Source organism: Pelmatolapia mariae, linkage group LG14 (assembly GCF_036321145.2).
Source record: "Pelmatolapia mariae isolate MD_Pm_ZW linkage group LG14, Pm_UMD_F_2, whole genome shotgun sequence".
NCBI lineage: Eukaryota > Metazoa > Chordata > Actinopteri > Cichliformes > Cichlidae > Pelmatolapia > Pelmatolapia mariae.
In genome coordinates, this window is record NC_086239.1 from 2,217,746 (window position 1) to 2,237,500 (window position 19,755).

A 19,755-nucleotide genomic window follows, 5' to 3' on the forward strand; every position below is an offset into this window, starting at 1 on the left:
GCGACCTTTTTGTCCTTATGCACCATCTGCATCTCATATGTAATAAATCTGATGTGGTTACATATTCTTTTATATATTCTTCGAGGGTTTAGTTTGTTTCAGATCATCTGATAAAATGTTACATTAGACAAAAAGTTTCAGTCACAGTTTTAAATGATTCCTTAAGTTTTCAAACCTTTAAGGCCTCGTGTGAAGAGATGAGTGGGACAAAATTCCTCCACGGTGATGACGACTCATTGACGGTTATTGCAAACACATGATTGTGCGCTAAGTGTGGCACAATCAGTTTGTGGGTCTAACTCAGTTCACTTCTATTTATATAACACCAAATGAACAACAGTCTCCTCGGCGCGATCGATGGTTTTTCACACAGGGCCAGGACAGTTCAGATAACGTTTCCCTTAATGAATGAAATGATCATTTCAGAACTGCATTTTGTATTTACTCTGGTTATTACTGTCTAATCTTAAAATTTAGCTTGATGATATAAAAACATGCACGTGTGGAAAATATGAAAAAAACGATGAAATCTGTATGTTTCAAAGACTGATTGGAGCTAAACGTAGTCTCATCTTGACCCTACTGTTGTGCACATGTGCCCTTCAGGGCTGGCATACTGTCGACACCTGTCCACAGTGCGGACTCACCTGTCAGCTCTGGTCAACCACAACATCGTCCCCCCAGACAGACCCTGCGAGGCATCCGGGGGCCTCAGCAAAGAGGTGTGGAGCAAGTACCAGAAAGACTGCAAGGTGGGTGCAGCCATTAATCCTGCAGGCCCTGCAACATAACGAGACTGCCCGTGCCTCCCCTCAGTCTGACACCCCCCCACCTCTCACACACAATGGCAAATTTAAAACCCAGACACCACAGCAAATTGCCAAGTCATCATCTTGTCACGGATATTGATCAGCACTCAAAGACACAGTAAGTTATGGCTGTTTTGTGCTGTGCAGGGACTCTGCGAGTCGTGTTTACAGTAATATTTGAGAAAGTGAGGTCATCTGATCCACACTGTGAGAAACGCTCCTTCAGAGAATAATGAGGAGCAAAGCAAAGCATATGATGATGGAGAATTAGCACAGGAAATATCTGCTGTGCTGCATAAGAAACACAACTAACTGAGTTACTGCGTGGGAGGAGCTGCACTCATGCTTATCTAGGAGTTTATTTATCAGGGACAAGTACAGAAGTACAGTGTCCAGTACAAGTCCAGTGCACTGTTCATGTGCATATAGTTCCTGACACCAGCCCCTTGATTGGTTTAAAAAGTGCCCGTCAGGAAGGAGAAGGTCCTAGGTTTGAATCCACCATGTGGCCGGGGCGCTCTGTGCGGAGTTTGCATGTTCTGCTTGTGTCTGCGGCTTCCTCCCACAGTCCAAACACATGCAGTTAGTGGGGTTAACTGGTGATTCTAGATTTCCCGTGGGTGTGAATGTGAACGGAAGGAAATCGTGTCTCATCAGGCGCAGTGGGCTGTACTTCCTCATCAAGTCAGATACATAAAGCATGAAAAAGGCCAAGCTGAATAACTGTGTAAACTATAGAAGTCATAAAACCTTTGTTGCTCTTTTTTGCAGATTACTAATTAATGAAACTTCTTGCCTAGAATATACATTTTGTTTAATCTGAGCGTTGGGCTCTGTGGAAACCCAGAACCTACTAATCCCTATGCACACAGACTCGGTTTAATGCAACAGATGGGCTTTAGCATCCTTCCCAAGGATACTTAGACATGCAGACTGGTGTAGTTTGGGATTCAACCGCTGACCCGGTCGACCTCCTGAGCGATGGAAAAAAATCCCTAATAATTCCTCCCACCGTGATCTCAGTAACACATTCCAGAGTTTCAAGCACGGTATGCTTTATTTAACTCCCAGTGAACTTCAGAGGTGCAAATAACAAGTAATAGATAAGAAGCTAAAAAGCTATGAAGATAACAGGAAAGGATACAAACAGCTGGAATAATATGATGAACTGTCAACGCTGACTCGGATCTTTTCTGAATGCACCCCGTTACACATGACAGCTGTATGCAGTGACACCTTTCAGTGAACATAAGTGTGTTTGTGTCCAGAACAGACGTGAACACGACGTACATCGACACGCCCGCATTGTCCTGCTGGCCCAAACAGCTACTAGAGCATCAAACGCAGCTTAATCCTCAGCTGAAAATAGAGCCCAAACAAATGCACTGAATGTCATTAAACTGTTAACAGCTGGAAATTGATTTAATTTTTTAAATAAATTAATGAAATATTAAGCTGTTCTGAAAGATTTTTACCAAACGTGGTCGAGAAGCTATGAAGTCTGAGACGAGGACAAAAGGCTAACTAGAATGATCCCAGCGATATCACTGCAGCTTTATAGCTTCTGAAAGTCGTTCACTCCTGTGTGGACAGACGTGAGGCTCTTCTAAGCAAAAGTCTTTCACTTATTGTATTTAAGTTCAAATCCGATTGCCCATCAGTGTAAATGTGTGAACAACTGCCATGTTAGCTCTGCTTAAGCCAACTTTATGTCTGATAAACAAAGTTTGAAGCTGCATGTGTCTTCTGAGCCGAGCCAGGAGGAGGAGAAAGCTCTGAAACTGAGTAGTGCAGTTAGAGCGGTCTGAAGCTGACGTTTGCAGACCCCGGTGTGTGACTGTGTCCATGCTCGGTGTGAGTATCCACCATTAAAACGTTAAATGGCTAAACGCAGCACAGTTTCAGAGCAGCGTGTTCCTGCACAGTGCTATAAACTAGCATTATTACCTGTCATTTTATTAACACAGAGTATACCAAAGCTGAACTCTAACTTTGTGAGCCTCGGTCTCCTCATCCTGCACTCATATATCATTCCACCTGCTGATGGAGCATATTAATTGAAAGTGGAGGATGGTGCACTGCTCCTGCTGTCTCCACTCTCTCCTTCGCTCTAATGAAAATTTAATGAGTTTCAGTGAAATGAAGTCTCCGTGTGATACCATCGCAGCTATTAAAGCATCCACCGTAATCATTCATCAGCTCCAACAAAGTCATCATTACTAATTTACACTCTATTCATATCTGTGTCGTTTATCTTCCGCTCTAATCTACGTCTACTCCCGTACGGAGCTCCATCACTCTTTCACTCCTTCCATTATTGATGCACTTCCTCTTCCTCTCAGGCCTTTTCTTGTCTATTATGTTTCCTCTTTTTTTGCCTACCTTCCTGGTATTGTTTATATATGTGTGTGTGTGTGTGTGTGTGTGTGTGTGTGTGTGTGTGTGTGTGTGTGTGTGTGTGTGTGTGTGTGTGTGTGTGTGTGTGTGTGTGTGTGTGCAGAACTACAAGGAGCTGGAGCTGCTCCGGCTGGTTTATTACGGTGGAGTGCAGCATGAAATCAGAAAGGAGGTGTGGCCTTTCCTTCTGGGACACTACAAGTTTGGCATGAGCAAAAAGGACATGAGCAAGGTACAGTGCACGTGCACACACACACACACACACACACACATTCTTTGAATTTGCCCTTAAGTTAGTAAAACCCTGTGTGCTAATTCCCACTGAAGATCGATGCAAAGATCAGCGAGCGGTACCAGCAGGTGATGCGGGAGTGGAAGGCCTGTGAGGTGATCGTCAAGCAGCGGGAGAAGGAGATGCAGTCGGCCATCTTTGCCAAGCTCTCCTCGGGCAGCAGCATCGACAGCCACGTCCTGCGGCTCGTCCACAGAGACTCCACGCTCAGCAATGAGGTGAAGGGCTCAGAGCAATATAGCATCCACTCAGTGATACACTTTATTAAGTTGGGAGGTGAGAGTTTATTAAACGTTATTATAAATCTGAATATACGCTGTATGAGGTGAGTTTCATACAAGCAATATCCAAAGTCTTTGTTGGGTTGTCTGGGTGAGCTTTATATTATCCTCAAAACTTGATTTGGTATCAGCAGCATGCAGACACGCTGCAGCGTGAGCTCTGTTATTATCTCATTGTGTTATATTTTCATTTCAGCCTGTGTTGTTTTGCATTAAGCTTTGAGACGCCAAACTAAAACCTCCACGGATGGAGCAATAAAACATGTTAGTGGCTGAATTATAGCGAGTGCACGTCTCAGTGTTTCTGCATAAGATGAAATCAGTAAAAAATCCGGATATATTGACTTGTTTTTAAAGAGATTAAACTGGCACAAACAGGCTGAAGTATGATTAATGTTCACCTGGACAGTGAGTGCTGGGATGCTGTTTTGATGGTTTCTGTAAAGCAGTGTGAACTAACAAACAAGCAAAATAAGATGCAGACGTGTTGGACAAGTTGTTAGTCAAATAACAGCAACAGTGTTTGACAGATGATCTGATAACAATGCTGCAAAACACAGCAGCCGCACAAAGACGGCTGAAAGATCAGTCAGTGAGTCGATGTAGCAGAGGTGAGACAACGCAGCCGTGCCCCCACCTCAAAGAATCATATGCATAGTTAGGTTTATATGCATGCTCAATCGTCCAGTAAGGAAATCCCAAAAGGCTGATTCTGCGTTTTCAGTGGGAGAAACCAGCCGACTGAAGGAACAGTGGGCTGTGAGGTGATCATAGGTACCGTTCACAGAGAGTTGGGGAAGGGCTGCACTCACCTGACCTCACAGCCCATCAGTGGTGCTAGTTTCAGTCATTGTGCAAATGTCCTGTTTATGAGCGATGAAACGTTTCTCCCACTGAGAACGTCCAGGTGAACAGAATCAACCTTTTGGGATTTACTTAATCACACATTATATTACATAAAGCACCTTGAGGCTTCTGTTGTTGTAATTTGGCACAATATAAACAAACTGAAGTGAATTTAATCGTGGGAATCTCTTCTGATTCCTCCGTCCCCTTTTCAGGTGTTCATGTCTGTAGATGAGCAGGATGCAGGAAGCCAGGAGACCCCCAGCGGAGAGGACAGCACTCCCACAATGACCAACCTGGTGCCCCCCGTGGCCCTCCCACAAGAAGAGCGTCCTCTGGTAGAATTCGATTCCCCCGACTCAGGGCTCCCCTCCTCTAGAAACTACTCTGTGACCTCTGCTCACTCCCAGATCCTGTCTAGTATCGATGACGGTCAGAGCACAGAGGAGGAGGGTGGGGGCGCGGAGGACGGCAGGACTCCCAGTGAGCTGGCGGGGTGCCGGGACTCTCTGACGGAAGACAGGCTGTGCAGTCAGCTGGACAAACTGGTGACCAGTGGAGCAGCTGCTGAGGGGACGTCACCATCGCTCTCTTCCTATACAGTACGTACAGTGTGTGCATACATTATGTCCGTTTATGGGGCTTGTTTTTTGCATCGATGCCACATGATCAGAATAAAGTGCTCGGCGTGTGTACGTTTGTGCATACGTGTTTCAAGACACCAACCTACAGTCTGTGTGTTTGATGGACACACTGCAGTAACACTGAGCAGGTTCCACATTTACACTCACTAAGTAACGTTGAAAACAATTTTTCATTTTCCAGATCGAGTTGTTGGACACGGTCGCCCTCAACCTCCACAGAATAGACAAAGACGTCCAGCGCTGTGATCGCAACTACTATTATTTCACCACGAGCAACCTGGAGAAACTCCGCAACATCATGTGCAGGTAGAGAAAGACCTGAAGACGGAAGGCAGATCCTTCTGTTGTTTTATGACGATGATTCAAATCACTGAGTGAAAAAATGAAACTGCAATGTGAAGCTTTCCAACAGAAAGACAGACCTATTTTACTTGACGTGTCACGTAGTGCTGGATTTGATTGAAATGACCAGAGTCAGGCAGTCGCATAAAACCAGAACAGGTTGGTTTCTTTTGCTGTAAACAAAATCAAATCCACTTCCTGTAAATTGTTTCAGTCAGCCTTTACTAACAGCTGCTGCTGTTGAATATCAAAGAAATGCATCTGTATCGCTCCGTGGTTTAACTGGTGTAGCATCTCAGGCACTGGGTAAGGTCTCTGTTAGTAAGAAGGCTGTAAAACTGATCCAGGGTCAGGTGCAATGAAGGGTTCTCATAAACGGATCTGTTCTTGCTTCCTGGTGAAGCGATGCTCTGCCTGTCCACAGCTTTCACACGTTCCAGTGACAGACAGCTCAGTACTAACCCATGTTTGATACCCAAGTCTACTTTATGGACCTCAGTGCTAAATGGCATCATGCTGCCAGTGCAGCTAGCGCTATGTAAGACAGGCCTTTAAGGTGGAATTAATTAAGCCGTTATTTAAAAAGCCATCAATTATAGACCTCAAACATTCTTGTGAGTAGTTGTAAAACAGCTGATCATCTGCAGAGGGGCTGCTTATTTAAGAAGTGTCAGAGTGGGTAGGAAAATAGTAAAGCAGTGAGCTGACTGCAGATCTGCAGAGCTGTAGATCTGAGACGTACTCTGAGGGTTTGGCTACTCTCTTCACTTTTAAATTCATTGCTGAATGCTGTATGTACAGGAGTATTAGATGATTACTTGTGTAGTGATGAGTAGGTGCAGAAGGTGGAGGCGAGTATTTTATAGAGTGAGAAGAAGCAGGTTTTATCTCCAGTCGTGTTTGTGTTATTTCCAGTTTCTAGCGTTTTATTTGTGGAGAACGAATCACCAACATTTACAACAACTACCGATGTGCGTGCTCTCTCTTTAATCTGTCTCTCTTGTGCCTCTTTCTTCCTGGCAGCTATGTGTGGGAGCATTTAGAGATGGGCTACGTTCAGGGCATGTGTGACCTCCTCGCTCCGCTCATGGTCATCCTGGATGATGGTGAGAGAAAAGAACTGAATTACTGTGAGCTCACAGATCAAAGCTCTGCCTAACAATGAGAAGCTAGAAAGCATTTGTCCGTTTAGCCAGTAAACACATGCAGCAGCAGCAGAACGCTTGTTTTCATTTCTGCGACAGTATTTTTTCCAAAAAAAAAATTCAATAAATGATCATTAACTGTGTGTGTGTCAGAGTGCCTGGCGTACAGCTGTTTCACTCAGCTGATGAAGAGGATGAGTCAGAACTTCCCTAATGGTGGAGCCATGGACTCGCACTTTGCCAACATGAGGTCACTGATCCAGGTGATGGATAATATTCATAGAGTGTGTATCAGAGAGCGAGAGATGCTCCAGCTAACAGCTCCTGGTGTTCTGTGTGATGGCAGATCCTGGACTCGGAGCTGTTCGAGCTGATGCAGCAGAACGGAGATTACACTCACTTCTACTTCTGTTACCGGTGGTTCCTGTTGGACTTCAAGAGAGGTGAACACGACATCCTCCTCTCACGTGACGTTTCTGTTTTCCGAGCGCAGACAAAGTGTGCATGTTGAGAAGTGCTCTTTAGAAATGCCGATAACGGAAATGTGCTGTGTGCAGAGCTGCTGTACGACGACGTGTTTGCGGTGTGGGAGGTGATCTGGGTGGCTCCCAGGATTTCCTCGCAGCACTTTGTCCTCTTCCTGGCCTTGGCGCTGGTCACAGTTTACCGTGAGATCATCGTGGACAACAACATGGACTTCACCGACATCATTAAATTCTTTAATGGTAGGACGCACATTCATACCTGTTACTATTCTGCCATGCCCATCGCTGGAGATCAGAAAAGTGCTCTGAAGTCTGAACAGTGAGTAGAAAACTTCAGTGTCAGTGGGTCCGCATCTAGAATCTGCAGCGTTAGCGCTGCCATGTTCTCCCTGTACCTGTGTGGGTTTCTTAGATAATCTGGCTTCCTCACAAACACACGCATAGTTCAAACTAATTTCAGGGCTCATCAGTTAGCTGCTGAAATCTTTGCCTACAAACTGTGCTGTATTTCCATATTGGTAGCGGTCTCTCTAACAGCCTGTCTGATCCACAGAAATGGCTGAGCGGCACGATGTCCAGCATATCCTGAAGGTAGCACGTGAGCTGGTGCACAAAGTCCAGTCTCTGATGGACAACAAGTAACTGTGATGAAGAAGGCAGAAAGAGGAATGGGAGGATGCAGAGGGAGAGTGTCTGACCCTGCTGGAAACTAGAGCACTTCCTGCCTCCACTTACCCAGGCCACAGCCGGGTGGTCGAGGCGTCCCTTTTCTCCAGATGAAGGCCCCGGGAATGGGGCGGCTGTTCGAGCTCGGCCCCGATCTGTTTACATTGCCCTTCACGTGGAATGCCCATGGTACCTGTTCGGACATGTGGATTTGTCTGCATGCTTGTGAGTTTGATCACACTGTGAACGCATTCTTGAGTTTCCCCAGTCCTACAGAGTTTGCGTGCGTGCATGAAACACACACACACACACACTATCACAACTCGGTTTTCTAAAGTCGCACTCTTTTCCTCGACTCTGAGACAGAACATGTTGGATGCCTGTCAGGAAAGCTGAGGCTCTCAGTGTTTGTGTTCCTCCGTGCAGTGCCATCTTTGGCCACTAGAGTGCAGGATGTACACACAGAGGAGCAGAAGACTTAGCCACGAAGACGTTTTCATTAGTGACCAAATGGACTGTGCCAACGACCTTTTCATGAGTGTTTTCTACAAGCATGTGTGTTTTTACCCCCTTTTCTTTTTGTCTGCAAAGTCATTATCACACAAATGTTGCCTTTTTCAGTAACAGCCCAAGGTACTTACTTGCACTTTGTTGTGAGGGGGTCCTTCGCGGTCCCCGTGAAGGCCACGCCACAGTCTGTGGGGGCCGGAGGAGCCTGCGAGAGGCCAGACCGTTTAGAAACTCAGGATGAATTGCAGCCAGCTTTTCTGAACATGTCGGTCAGCGTTTGAAGCATGTTTACTCCCAGAGCACAACAGGAAACGCAAGAGCACACGAGCCTTCCTCCTTATCCTCGCAATTTTAAAAGGGCCACAGCTACGTTTGAGAGCTGCACCTCAACTTATCTCAATCAGTTTCAGCTTGAGTTTAAATAGTTTTTAGCTCTTTTTGTGGCTGCTCATCAATTTCAGGGAGCCAAAAGTTTCCGGCACAACATCACCTACATCCAAGGTGAGCAGGAGAAAGGTGGTGAAGAATCCAGCGACACTTGAAACACTAGGAAACGACTTTACGTGTCGGCGTCATTACAAAATACCAAACAGTTTGTGTTTGCTATTTCTGGCTTCGCCGAGCCTACAAAGACTGACTGAGTTTTCAAAGGCAGACTAAGAAGACAAAATGATCTAATTAGGATTAGTTGAATTAAAATTTAAAAACTGATTTATCTAGCAGTGTTTGGATATTTTTATGAAAAGAATGAAAATCACTTCCTTGAAGGAAATCTCAAACAGCTGGACTGTAGTTTAGCAGACGTCACAATAAGATCATAGAATCGAGTTAGTGTTGTAGGCCTGTTTGTTCATAACTTACAGCTTTTTCCAGCTGTTTAAAAACAGTATTTAACAGTTAGTCAGAAACATGGTTCCCCCTCCCCGAGACTTAAAAGGAAGTTCTTGTCTGATTGTTGGGGATCTCTCGCTAATCTCTGCCTTGCTATTAAATCACACTGAGACAACTGACAAGTAGTTGAGCTAATTTTGTGATATACTTCCTGGAGTATAATTATTTCAGATAATCTTTGATTAACATTTAAATTTGCATGATCCTTAACTATCACACAACAGAGCTGAACTATAGTGTGAAAGCTCCAATAACCAGCTACAAGTAAATCCATTTAACTTCATAGAAAATGTCCGTTTCAGATCGATCTGTGTTGAAATGTTGTTGAAATTTGGAGAAGCTGCAGGAAATAGAAGCACACATTATTAGGCATTCCCTGGGAAAAAACGAACCAGATCGAGTATATGGGATAGAACGGGAGACACGAGGATGCAGGATGTGGTCAGTGCTTGTTTGACTTTTCGCAGCAAAGAATATTCTTGGGAAACATAGACCATCCTTTCAGTAATTTCCTTTGAAACATGCACGCTGACCTGAAGGCACCACGAAGACTGTTCAACTTCCTTTTGCATTCAGAAGCACTGTCCAGAGAAGTGGTTGCAATTGTCCCTGTGAAGCCGAAGTCCAGCCTCTGAGACTCGGACTGGGTTTGTCTTTACAGTCCCAGGTTTAGAGAAAAAACAACAGAAACCTGAGAAGCTGCTTTTAATGCCATCACTAGTGTTCAGTGGATCAGTATTACAGTGTGTTGGTGTTGGCTTCAGAGTAACAGCACATTCACGTTTGTATCTGAAGGGAGTCGGATGCTTTTTTGACACCCTCCCTGCTCTCCCTTCTTCTCAGTGTGACCCTTTATCGCTCCTTAAACCGTCCAACGCGACCGCGTACGATCGGTCGTCCGACACGGACCTGCACCTGTGATTCAAGTGCCAAGAGTCTTCCCCGATCCTAACGTGTACTGTAGTCATCCTGCTCTCCGATTCGCTAGTTTGAACCCAGGAACAGGCCGTGGCATTGGATGGACCTCGCTACGGCCGCTCCTCCCCGCCGCCGCGGAGGCTCGGAGGGGGAAACGGTCCGTGCTTTTTCTTCCGATCAGGACGTTGTGTACCAAAGCCTTGAAACAGCCCCCTCTGTGGCATGACGACAACGTGCAATTTCATACTGCATCTTGAAGACTGACTGTTTACTATTTGTGTAAAATATTTTTGGAAATGGTGTTCTTGAATTCTTTCACTACTGTGCAATTTCTGTCATTTGAGAAACCCATCAAAGTCTATACTGCTGTACATATGAACCAAAAGCCCAATATTTCTATGAAGACAGACACAACATATATACAAATACACATATAACTTATTTTGAGATCTATTTTTATGTTGGTTTTAGCAGCACTAGCCAGAGGTGTGTACTGTGCAGAAATGCAGAATGTGTGCAGACCATGTTACAGATTGACTGTTAAGTGTTCTCTCTTAATGTTGTGCACTGACTTCGAGATTTCAAATTTCTATTTATGTAGGGAGCCAACGACTGCATTGCTGAATATGTATTGGTAAGGGTGTATCATTTGCCTTGAATGTAATGTATTATTAAATAAGTTGTTCATGACCCGCCTGCTCTCCTTCCTTTATGCTTTTCTTGCTAACGTGTGGACACTTTTACAGTTTTTTCTGATTGCTTAAGCACATTTTTTGTAACTATTGGCTATTTTTGCAAAACTCTACACACAAATAAGAAAACCTGTCACCCAATTATCAAAACATTGTAGTTCTCTTGCAAAAGCGAACACAGCTAGATTAACTCTTCACACCTTCGTAAAAATGGTGTTTTCGTATCAAACAGTACACACAAGCCATCATCTACTAAGCACACAATGCGCCAACTACACACTGATGGTATGAATACAAAACACATCTGGCTTTTGCTTTCTCTGTGCGCAAGGTAGGCTACATCAGTTTGAGCTCATACTTTTGTCATAGATCCGTAAGCATAGAGGGATCCAAACTTCAAGTACTGGTGTTTATTCACACACATCAAAACAAACACAAGTGTTTATTTCCAAGTATAGGATTATTTGCAATCGCCATATTGACTGTATGGGTTTCTTGGTCTGCAGTGAACATGCTTCCTCTGCCCCCAGCATCTGGTCGTCTAGCAATTCTGTAAAGTAACAATTTCAGTATTTTTACATCTATGGTACTGTTGTGTTTCTCATTAGCATGTGGCAGTGCTACAAGTCTTAGTGCAAAGTGACTGTACTAACCGATTCTCATTTCAAAATGTCCTTATGATGCTTGCTACAGTGTAGCGGCTCGAGTTAGGCTGAACCCATTGGCCAGCTTCCCTCAGGGTCACTCCATGGTTGATTACATGGTCCACTATTGTAGCTCTGATGTCATAAGCAATTCTATTTCTTACTCTTCTTACCCTTCCTCTTCCCCCTCCTCGTCCTCTTCTCCCCCCTCCTCGCCTTCTCTTGCTCCTCCTTGTCCTTGTCGTCCTCTTCATTCTACTTCTTCACCTCCACGTCCTCTTCCTCGCCCTCCTGTACTTCTCACTCTTCCTGCTCCCTCCATTGTACTCCACACAGAGCTTACCTGTATTATAGTGCTTAGGCTGATTGCAAAGTGAACTAATTATCTAAAAAAGTTTTCACATGTGAAAGTGTGCCAGACAGTTGGCAAAATAGTGTAAATAATGGCCATACATGTGTATAATTTTGCTAGGAGTGTGTTGGAAATTTGGTAATTGAGTGTAAGCAGTGAGTTGTGTTTACAGTTCTGCAAAAAGAGTGTTGTGCAGTGAATTGTGCCTACAGTTTTGCAAAGTGTGTGTTACAAAATGGCAAACTGAGTGCAAAGCAGTGTTTGTGCTTTTAGTTTTGCAAACTCAGTGAGTGGTTTTGCTATAAGTATTAATAGTTTTAGAAATTGTGCTATAAGAATCACAGTTAGGGTTTAAGCATTCAGAAAAAACTGTAATAACGTCTACGCTGCCTTAAGGTTAAAAACACCTTTTGCGCTGCAAAAATACACCTTGACCACCTCACCACGAGGGGGCAGCATTTTATTCTCGTTTCCCATCCTTAAAAAGAAATAGAGTGGGCTGCCATCCAGCAGTTAAGTTTGCTAGTTCAGAGAGTCAAACACAATAAATGTATTTTGTCAGGAACACATAACATTAGCTGTCGGTAAGATTACACGATGAAGTTGGTATATTTAACTGGATGGCAAACAAAGGTTCCGTGTGTGAAAGTTACTCACTAGCTGTCAGGAGATTGCAGTCAACCAAATTCTGTTTTCTCGCCCCTCCAAACTCGAGCGCATAATCCTAGCTACGGTGGCCACTGTAGGACAAAACAATTCTGACTGCTGTTCATCTGTAACGGACCCAGGTCGTCAGTCTACTGTTAACTATCAAGATTATTAGAATCAGAATCAGAAAGGGTTTTATTGCCAAATGTTGAGCAGGTTTACAACATTAGGAAATTGCTGCGGTGCTTAGTGCATACATACTGTCATATAATGCTTAAATAGACATAAAAATAAGAATTAAAAGTGCTAAGTAGATAGATATATACATGAGTGCAGGTGGTGATCAGTGCCAAACGTGGGATGATGCAGTGAATGCAGTGTAGGGTCATGTGTTAGTGGTGGGAACAGTCATATGGTTATTGTTCATGAGTCCAACAGCAGAGGGGAAGAAACTGTTCTTATGGCGAGAGGTTCTGGTGCGAATGGACCGGAGCCTCCTGCCTGAGGGGAGCAGGTCAAACAGACTGTGTCCAGGGTGAGAAGGGTCAGCTCTGATCCGAGCTGCACGCCCCAGTGTCCTGGAGGTGTACAGGTCCTGCAGAGATGGGAGTTTGCAGCTAATCACCTTCTCAGCAGAGCGCACAACACGCTGCAGTCTCTGTTTGTCCCTGATAGTGGCTCCAGCATACCACACGGTGATGGAGGAGGTGAGGATGGACTCGATGATTGCGGTGTAGAATTGCATCATCGTCCGTGTTGGCAGGTTGAATTTCTTCAGCTGTCTCAGGAAGTACATCCTCTGCTGGGCTTTCTTAATGACGGAGGTGATGGTGGGCTCCCACTTCAGGTCCTGGGTGATGGTGGTGCCCAGGAAGCGTTATTATGTGTGTAAAAGGAGCCTGATAGTAGTCCTCAGGGATGCTGAGGGGAGTGGCCGCGGTTTGCCGGTGTTGTGCCAAAAAGTGATTTCCAGTGTTTCCATGTTTTTTATGTGTAATATCGTTACGTATGTTGCTTATAGACTTTGGTAAACAGGTATTACAAAGGGGTTATATATACAATTAAAAATTTACCTGTTTCTCAAGTATCTTTGTAACTGTGTTATTGTACCTACATTATAATCAATCAGCTCGCTTTTGTCCACTTAAAATGTTTACAGAACTATTTTTGCATTTGTTGCAATTTCAGCTGTCCTCTTGGCCAGATTACTCTTAATGAAGACATTTTTAAAGTCAACAATTTTTTTTAACTGCATAAATAAAGGATACATAAAAGTCATTGCCAAAGAGTGATTGCAGCTTCTACCTTGTTACAGGAATGTTGTTTGTTGCTCAAGATGACTTGATATCATTCATGAGGGATACATTTAACATATGTTTCACATATTATAGACCAACAAGTTATTTATAGCAGTTTAAATACAAGCAATCAGTTTTTGGCAGGCAATCACTTTTTGGCACAACACCGGCACTGTGGAAACTTTCTTAGGTGATCTAACAAACGTCACGTCGTACAACATCGGAATTTAATCAAATTCATCAGAGGGAAAACGTGAGTTTAAGAACGTGTTTGCTCATAACCACCTGTTGTTTAGTGTCACATCTGCTGGCAATAACTGCGATAACATCAGGAAAAATGAGGATGTTTATACACACGTGTTAGAGAAGAGGAGAAGACGATGAGAAAGAAATGAAAGTACACATGTCCAAATGTTAATGGGTCACATGCGGTTTGACTCTTTCAAAGTAAAATTACTTTACAAGGTATGTCGCCAATCTCTGGCCACATACATAAAACAAGTTTGGGTGGACGCGACCCATTTTGGCAACAGCAGCTTCCACAACATTTTTTCTATCAACCCCCCCCCACCCAAATGTTTCTGTACCTTCAACAGCTTTTATTTAGGAGAAAGGGTTAGCTGTCGGTGATCCCTACACTTTCCAAACACGGTCTTCAGCATCGGAAAACTCCTCCAGTCTTCACTTGTTTTACCTCCACATTCTGGAATTATTCTTTGCAAATAAAGCAAAGAGTTGGTAGGGATGAGGGTCGTTTTCCAGATCTCACACTTACTGCAGTCCTTGCAGCCCTACAAACACTTTGAGTTAAATACTTTAAAAGTACTCTTTGATACACTTGTACTTTTTTTAAACAAGCAGTTTATACTTTAATTTGAAAGCTTTACTCATTTCAGATACAAAATCTGCTCCAGCTCAAATGATGTGGTAATAAAGGCGTGGTGTGCAATAGGAACAAGTATTTTACAAAAAAAGCTCAAGTATTACTCGTATTTGTTACCCAGTAAGGCCTTGAACGTGATGTGCTGCACTGCACATCCAGAACTTACCGTTTAGTTTTTTTTAATTAAAGATGGTCAAATGCTTTGATTGCAGCTCTTTTTCTTGCAATTCTACATAATAATGTATACTTTAATAATCCCCAGTGGCTGCCCACTGCTTCACTGAGCAGTGGGCAGCCACCAATCCAGCACCCAGGGGGCAGTGTGTTGGGACAGTACCTTGCTCAGGGGTACTGTTCAGTGGATTTGAACCCCCAACCATCCAATCATGGGGCACCACTCTACCTACTGAGCTATCCCTGCCCTTTATTTATTTTTTAAATAATGGTGCACCACTGCAACTATGACGAGACCCAAACATGCCTTAAAGCCTCTAACAAAAAAACAAGTTTGCTCCACTCTCATTTTTTTGGATCAAAATATTAGGGGCAAGTTAATATTTTTCAGTACAACTCTTGTAAAAGTACTACTTTTGTTGTCATTAAACTGATTTAACTACAGCAGCACATGGTGCACAGGTGGGCGATTTGTCACCCAGCGTAAAATGTTACGCTTTGGGAGTGAGAACGTGTTGGCCTAACAGAGTAGTCAAATCTCCTCAGATTATTTCACACAATCAGGTCATAAAATAATATGGTTATGCTTATTTTAGTTATATGAGTGCTTGTTTGAAGAAAAATAAAAGGGAAGAGGATCGAAGCTTAGAGCTGAAGTAGAGCGGGTCGCCTAGCGAGCAGAAGGCCAGCTGATCGATCTGCGTTTCCCCCGATGCATCCATGCAGGTGTGGGTGGATGAGGCTCCGAGTGTTCAGAGTATAAAAGCAGCATGAAAGTACCAGACTGATGTTCATAGCAGCACTGAGCTTGTTTGGTTGTTTCATTAAACTGTGATGATCACAGGGTATTTGTAAGCACATCTTCCTGTTTTCGGATCATTATACACAAGAAACAGACAAGGTTTGTTTTTAAAAAAGCATCTTTTATCACGGTTGATACGTCAAACTGATCAGTACCCATGACATTGCACAATACAACGGCATGAAAAACAACAAAAAAAAGGAAATCATCATCAAAATAGGTATTGCATCTTCCAAAAGCTAATTTTCCATTCATAAATACTTTTCCTGTAAAAGGCCAGAAATGATTTCTACAAGCTGATGAGCATGACGCGACGTGAGAATGACAATCAGCAGACATTCAGTGGTGCTGACATCCATGTTTTTGTACAGTACAATGCTGAAGGCCGAGACTTCTGATGACAAGGAGTGGTCGCAGCCCACCTGTGTGTGTGTATATTTATATATTGGGGGGGGGGGGGGGGGGGGGGGGGGGGGTCGTGTCCCAGCTGTGGTCATGTGACACTTGAGATGTGCCAAAGCTGAACAGGGCTGTGACACGACTGAGACGATATCGGCGATGCGCTGTTCCTTTGCAGCGAGTCCTGTACCAGAACAAGAGAACATACGTTACTGGTGGGCAAAGCTCACGTTAGCAGGTTTGCTGGAATTATATCGAGAACCAGGCCCTGCCTGAGCCTGGTTCTGCCGGAGGGTTCTTCCTGTTAAACGGCAGTTTTTCCTTCCCACTATCACTTGCTCATAGGGGGACAGCTGATTGTAGAGGCTACCTTACAATATAAAACAACTGTTGTTGTGATTTCATGCTGTTTCCAAACATATGTGCTTCATAAGCTTGACATTGTATCTAAACATCAGTATGGAGCGTCCCATCTCTAACTGGTAGTGCTTTGTGTGGTTTCCATGAGCTCACACAGGGAACAGGTTCAAGTGAAAAAACAAGATAATATCACAACATCAGTCAAATTAAACTATAGCTTTATTCTGTGTAGTGCATTGAGGCGGTGAGACTCTGTAAGCAAACCAAAAACAAGACTTTCAGTTGTTTATATTCTTATTGATAATTATTGGATTGCTGCAACACTAATTAAAGCAGATTTCTGCAGTATATCTTATAACGTGGTTACAGCAAATATTGGCCTCTGTATTAATATCTGTAATCATTTTAAATAGATATAGGAGCTCTTGCGTTATTTCACCGATGTCTGTGTAAGCAGCAGTCCTGATGGACTCATTTGTAAACACGTAGCTAAACAGGAAGTGTATTTGTGAAATAAACTTGCTTCCGTACCTGTGTGTTTTGGTGCCCACGCTGCCTCTGCTCCTAACTGGGATTGGGTCTCTCTGCAGCCTTCTGGATCTGTACGGATGAACAGAAAGCGGGTTAGGTTTCACCGTCAGCTGCTCTGTGATAAAGCGCTCGAGGGGGAAATGCAGAGGTTTGCATCTACACCCCCGAGAAGATGCTGACAGAAAGCCAAATCGCAGCGATCGACAGACAGAGACTGATTGTGTTTGGAAAAAAAGACAACTGAAAGCTTCTGTAACAGAAAACAGATGAATGCAACTGCCAGGAGGGGGCAGAGGTGCTCTTCAGCCAACGTGAGGCTCTGAAAGAAAGACTACCAAAAAACAAGGAGGAAAAAAGGGGGGGACAAAAAAAAAAAAGGAGGGGATTCATGAAGCAGAAACCGAAAATCAGGCTGTTAGATGGCTAGAAACTCAAGAGATGACTAACTGTGAGCAAATGGAAACCTGTCACGTGACTGTCCACTGAGCTGCATATGGTTCGACTCGTATGAGAACAAAATGAGGAAAAGCTCAACAACAGGCAGGATGGTTACTGTACCTGTGGTTGTTCTTTTAGGAAATCTGGGAGCTGAAATTCACCTTTATAGACCTGGAAAAACAAAGGGCCACATTTAGAGCTTCACAGTCAGCGCTGCACAGTTCAGCATCCGGGTTTCCATGGTGACATGTTAAAAATGTAAAATAGCATTATCCCTGCCTAAGTTCAAACTCAGCCGACAGAAAGAGATGGGGGAGGGAGACTGGGGGAGTTTCTGAAAACCAGCCACAGCAGGAGGCTGCCATGAAAACATCAGGTCTAACTGGGGGGAGGGGGGTGGCCTGTAGGGCATACCTCTGCTGTGCATGTGGGATTCTCAGAATAGACACTGGGTGTTCCAGTAGTCCCATAAAAAACACACAAATCACATTTCTCACAAACGAGTGCTTTAAGCTTCTCCCTCAAAGCTGGAGATAAAAAAGGAAGGATGCTAGAGCTGACGAGAGGAAACAGGAGGAAGCAAAGAGACAGAAAACGATACAAAGATTCACCAAAATGCTTCAATCAAGTTCGGCTTTCATCGTAGAGCTACATACGGCATTTGGATTGTATGCAAACAACAATCCTGGTATTGCTATAATATTTTGTCCCTCCTCTATGGTTTACATCTCCAGTGCCCAACAACTATAAGCCTCATCGGTTGACAATGTCCGACCTCTTCCGGTCCCAATATCTTTAAGCAGAGCTGTGCTCAGGGCACGACATATTGTTGGTGACCACGTCCATCATGTATCGATCTTCTGATATCTAATGTGTCATATGAAAAAGCTCGAATGGCATCCAGAGTCACTGGATCTGTATCTAATAGAGCAGCTTTAGTCTGTGACACACACACACAGACATTTACATACAGCAGGAGTTCAAGCATCGCCTCCATCTGTCTCATTATCATGCCATCTTAAAGTGGCACCTATCCATTCGTATAGATGTTGGTGGAATAGTTTCAGAGTTACAGTAAGTAATCTCAGCCAACAGTGGTTTGCTGCAGTATTTGACTGTTTTTGCACTTCTATCCTCACCGCAACATCAAAGGGCAGCAAAGCCAAATCTGAGGCTTTATGTAGGAAAATGTGAGTTTCCCCATTGCCAATAAAAAAAATGTGATTCGGTATCAATGAAAAGTATTTGAATCTGTGCTCGAGTTTAAAAGTCCTGTGCCCAACATTCTGGAATTCACTGATTCAAACTTTCCCCAAAACACAAACTCCCTCCTTAATCCCCCTGCGTGCCTTCATGCTTGCTTGCGTGTTAGTCTGAAATTGAGGCAGGGCCAGAGAGGGAGTGTAATCCGACATTACTTCCCAAGGCAGAGACAGAGAGGCGAGTGCATGTTTCTGATTTCCTCCCGGGTGCCATTTTGCAGCTCTCTCGGCGCTCAGAGGCTCCAGGCCAGACTGCTCCGAGCCAGCCCGAGCTTTCTGCTCAGACGGAGACTGAGAGCACGTGCAGGGGAAGTGGAGCATGTTCTACATCAGGACACACTCAGAATGCACACGCAGTAAATCCAAAGGATGTATAATTAAGATGTGTACAGATATATCGTCTAGATCAATCTGTCCTTCGGTGAGGAGATGGAACAAAGACCAGGCGACATGCCTGCACGATGGGGTCGATGTAAGAAGAAGCCAGCTTGTTTTTGTGCAGCAGACTCTGATTTGCAGGTCCATTACCTCACAAGGATGTGTTCAAATGCTCATGGAATATTCAGACTGGGAAAGATTTACCTTCTGTTCTATTCAGACAGATAAAACAATGTCTGCTAATACAGGCCACGCTCCAGCATCCATCACTGTCACAAAGAGTTTCGCCTTCCCCTCAAATCTTCCCTGATAACAGATATCTGTTACCAAGTCTGTGTCCATACTGCATATAATCCAAAGGGAGCTAAACAATAGTGTCATTGTGCTGTCAATGCTGCTGCTGGCCTGCCAAACCACTGATGCAGGTTTCCATGGTGTCTAGAAGAGGAGCCATCCTCACTTTAAGAAATGCCAGAATGTCAGTGAGAAATCCAGAAGCACTCACTGTGAACGAATCCATTCTTTCCTTCGATTCAAGACTACAGAGATAATTGGACTACATCTAAGATGGAGCTTTTTGGCCTAAGCAGCACCTTCATGTTGTCAGCTAACACTCTCATAATGACTTTATTCTCTCAAATGTGGTTTATTTTGTGAACATTTACACA

General features: G+C 43.9%; 2 protein-coding genes across 5 annotated transcripts in view; one reads left to right on the top strand and one right to left on the bottom strand.

Moving 5' to 3' along the window:
- The window catches only part of sgsm2 (small G protein signaling modulator 2), a 103,280-nt gene extending 92,380 nt beyond the window's left edge, over positions 1 to 10,900 (top strand). For all 3 annotated transcript variants that reach the window (XM_063492680.1, XM_063492682.1, XM_063492681.1), the window contains 10 exons: positions 607 to 752; positions 3,310 to 3,438; positions 3,534 to 3,716; positions 4,841 to 5,227; positions 5,451 to 5,575; positions 6,635 to 6,717; positions 6,910 to 7,019; positions 7,103 to 7,199; positions 7,314 to 7,481; positions 7,795 to 10,900. In XM_063492680.1, coding sequence (XP_063348750.1) covers positions 607 to 752; positions 3,310 to 3,438; positions 3,534 to 3,716; positions 4,841 to 5,227; positions 5,451 to 5,575; positions 6,635 to 6,717; positions 6,910 to 7,019; positions 7,103 to 7,199; positions 7,314 to 7,481; positions 7,795 to 7,883 — 1,517 coding nt within the window. In that variant the 3' untranslated portion in view covers positions 7,884 to 10,900. The remainder of the gene's footprint in view (positions 1 to 606; positions 753 to 3,309; positions 3,439 to 3,533; positions 3,717 to 4,840; positions 5,228 to 5,450; positions 5,576 to 6,634; positions 6,718 to 6,909; positions 7,020 to 7,102; positions 7,200 to 7,313; positions 7,482 to 7,794) is intronic.
- Positions 10,901 to 16,174: 5,274 nt separating this feature from the next.
- The window catches only part of tpst1 (tyrosylprotein sulfotransferase 1), a 45,268-nt gene continuing 41,687 nt past the window's right edge, over positions 16,175 to 19,755 (bottom strand). Inside the window, exons 4-6 of one of the 2 annotated variants that reach the window (XM_063493840.1) lie at positions 17,568 to 17,618; positions 17,010 to 17,078; positions 16,175 to 16,302 (exon numbers count right to left, since the gene is read on the bottom strand). In XM_063493840.1, coding sequence (XP_063349910.1) covers positions 17,043 to 17,078; positions 17,568 to 17,618 — 87 coding nt within the window. In that variant the 3' untranslated portion in view covers positions 16,175 to 16,302; positions 17,010 to 17,042. The remainder of the gene's footprint in view (positions 16,303 to 17,009; positions 17,079 to 17,567; positions 17,619 to 19,755) is intronic. The other variant, XM_063493841.1, reaches the window with a different exon arrangement.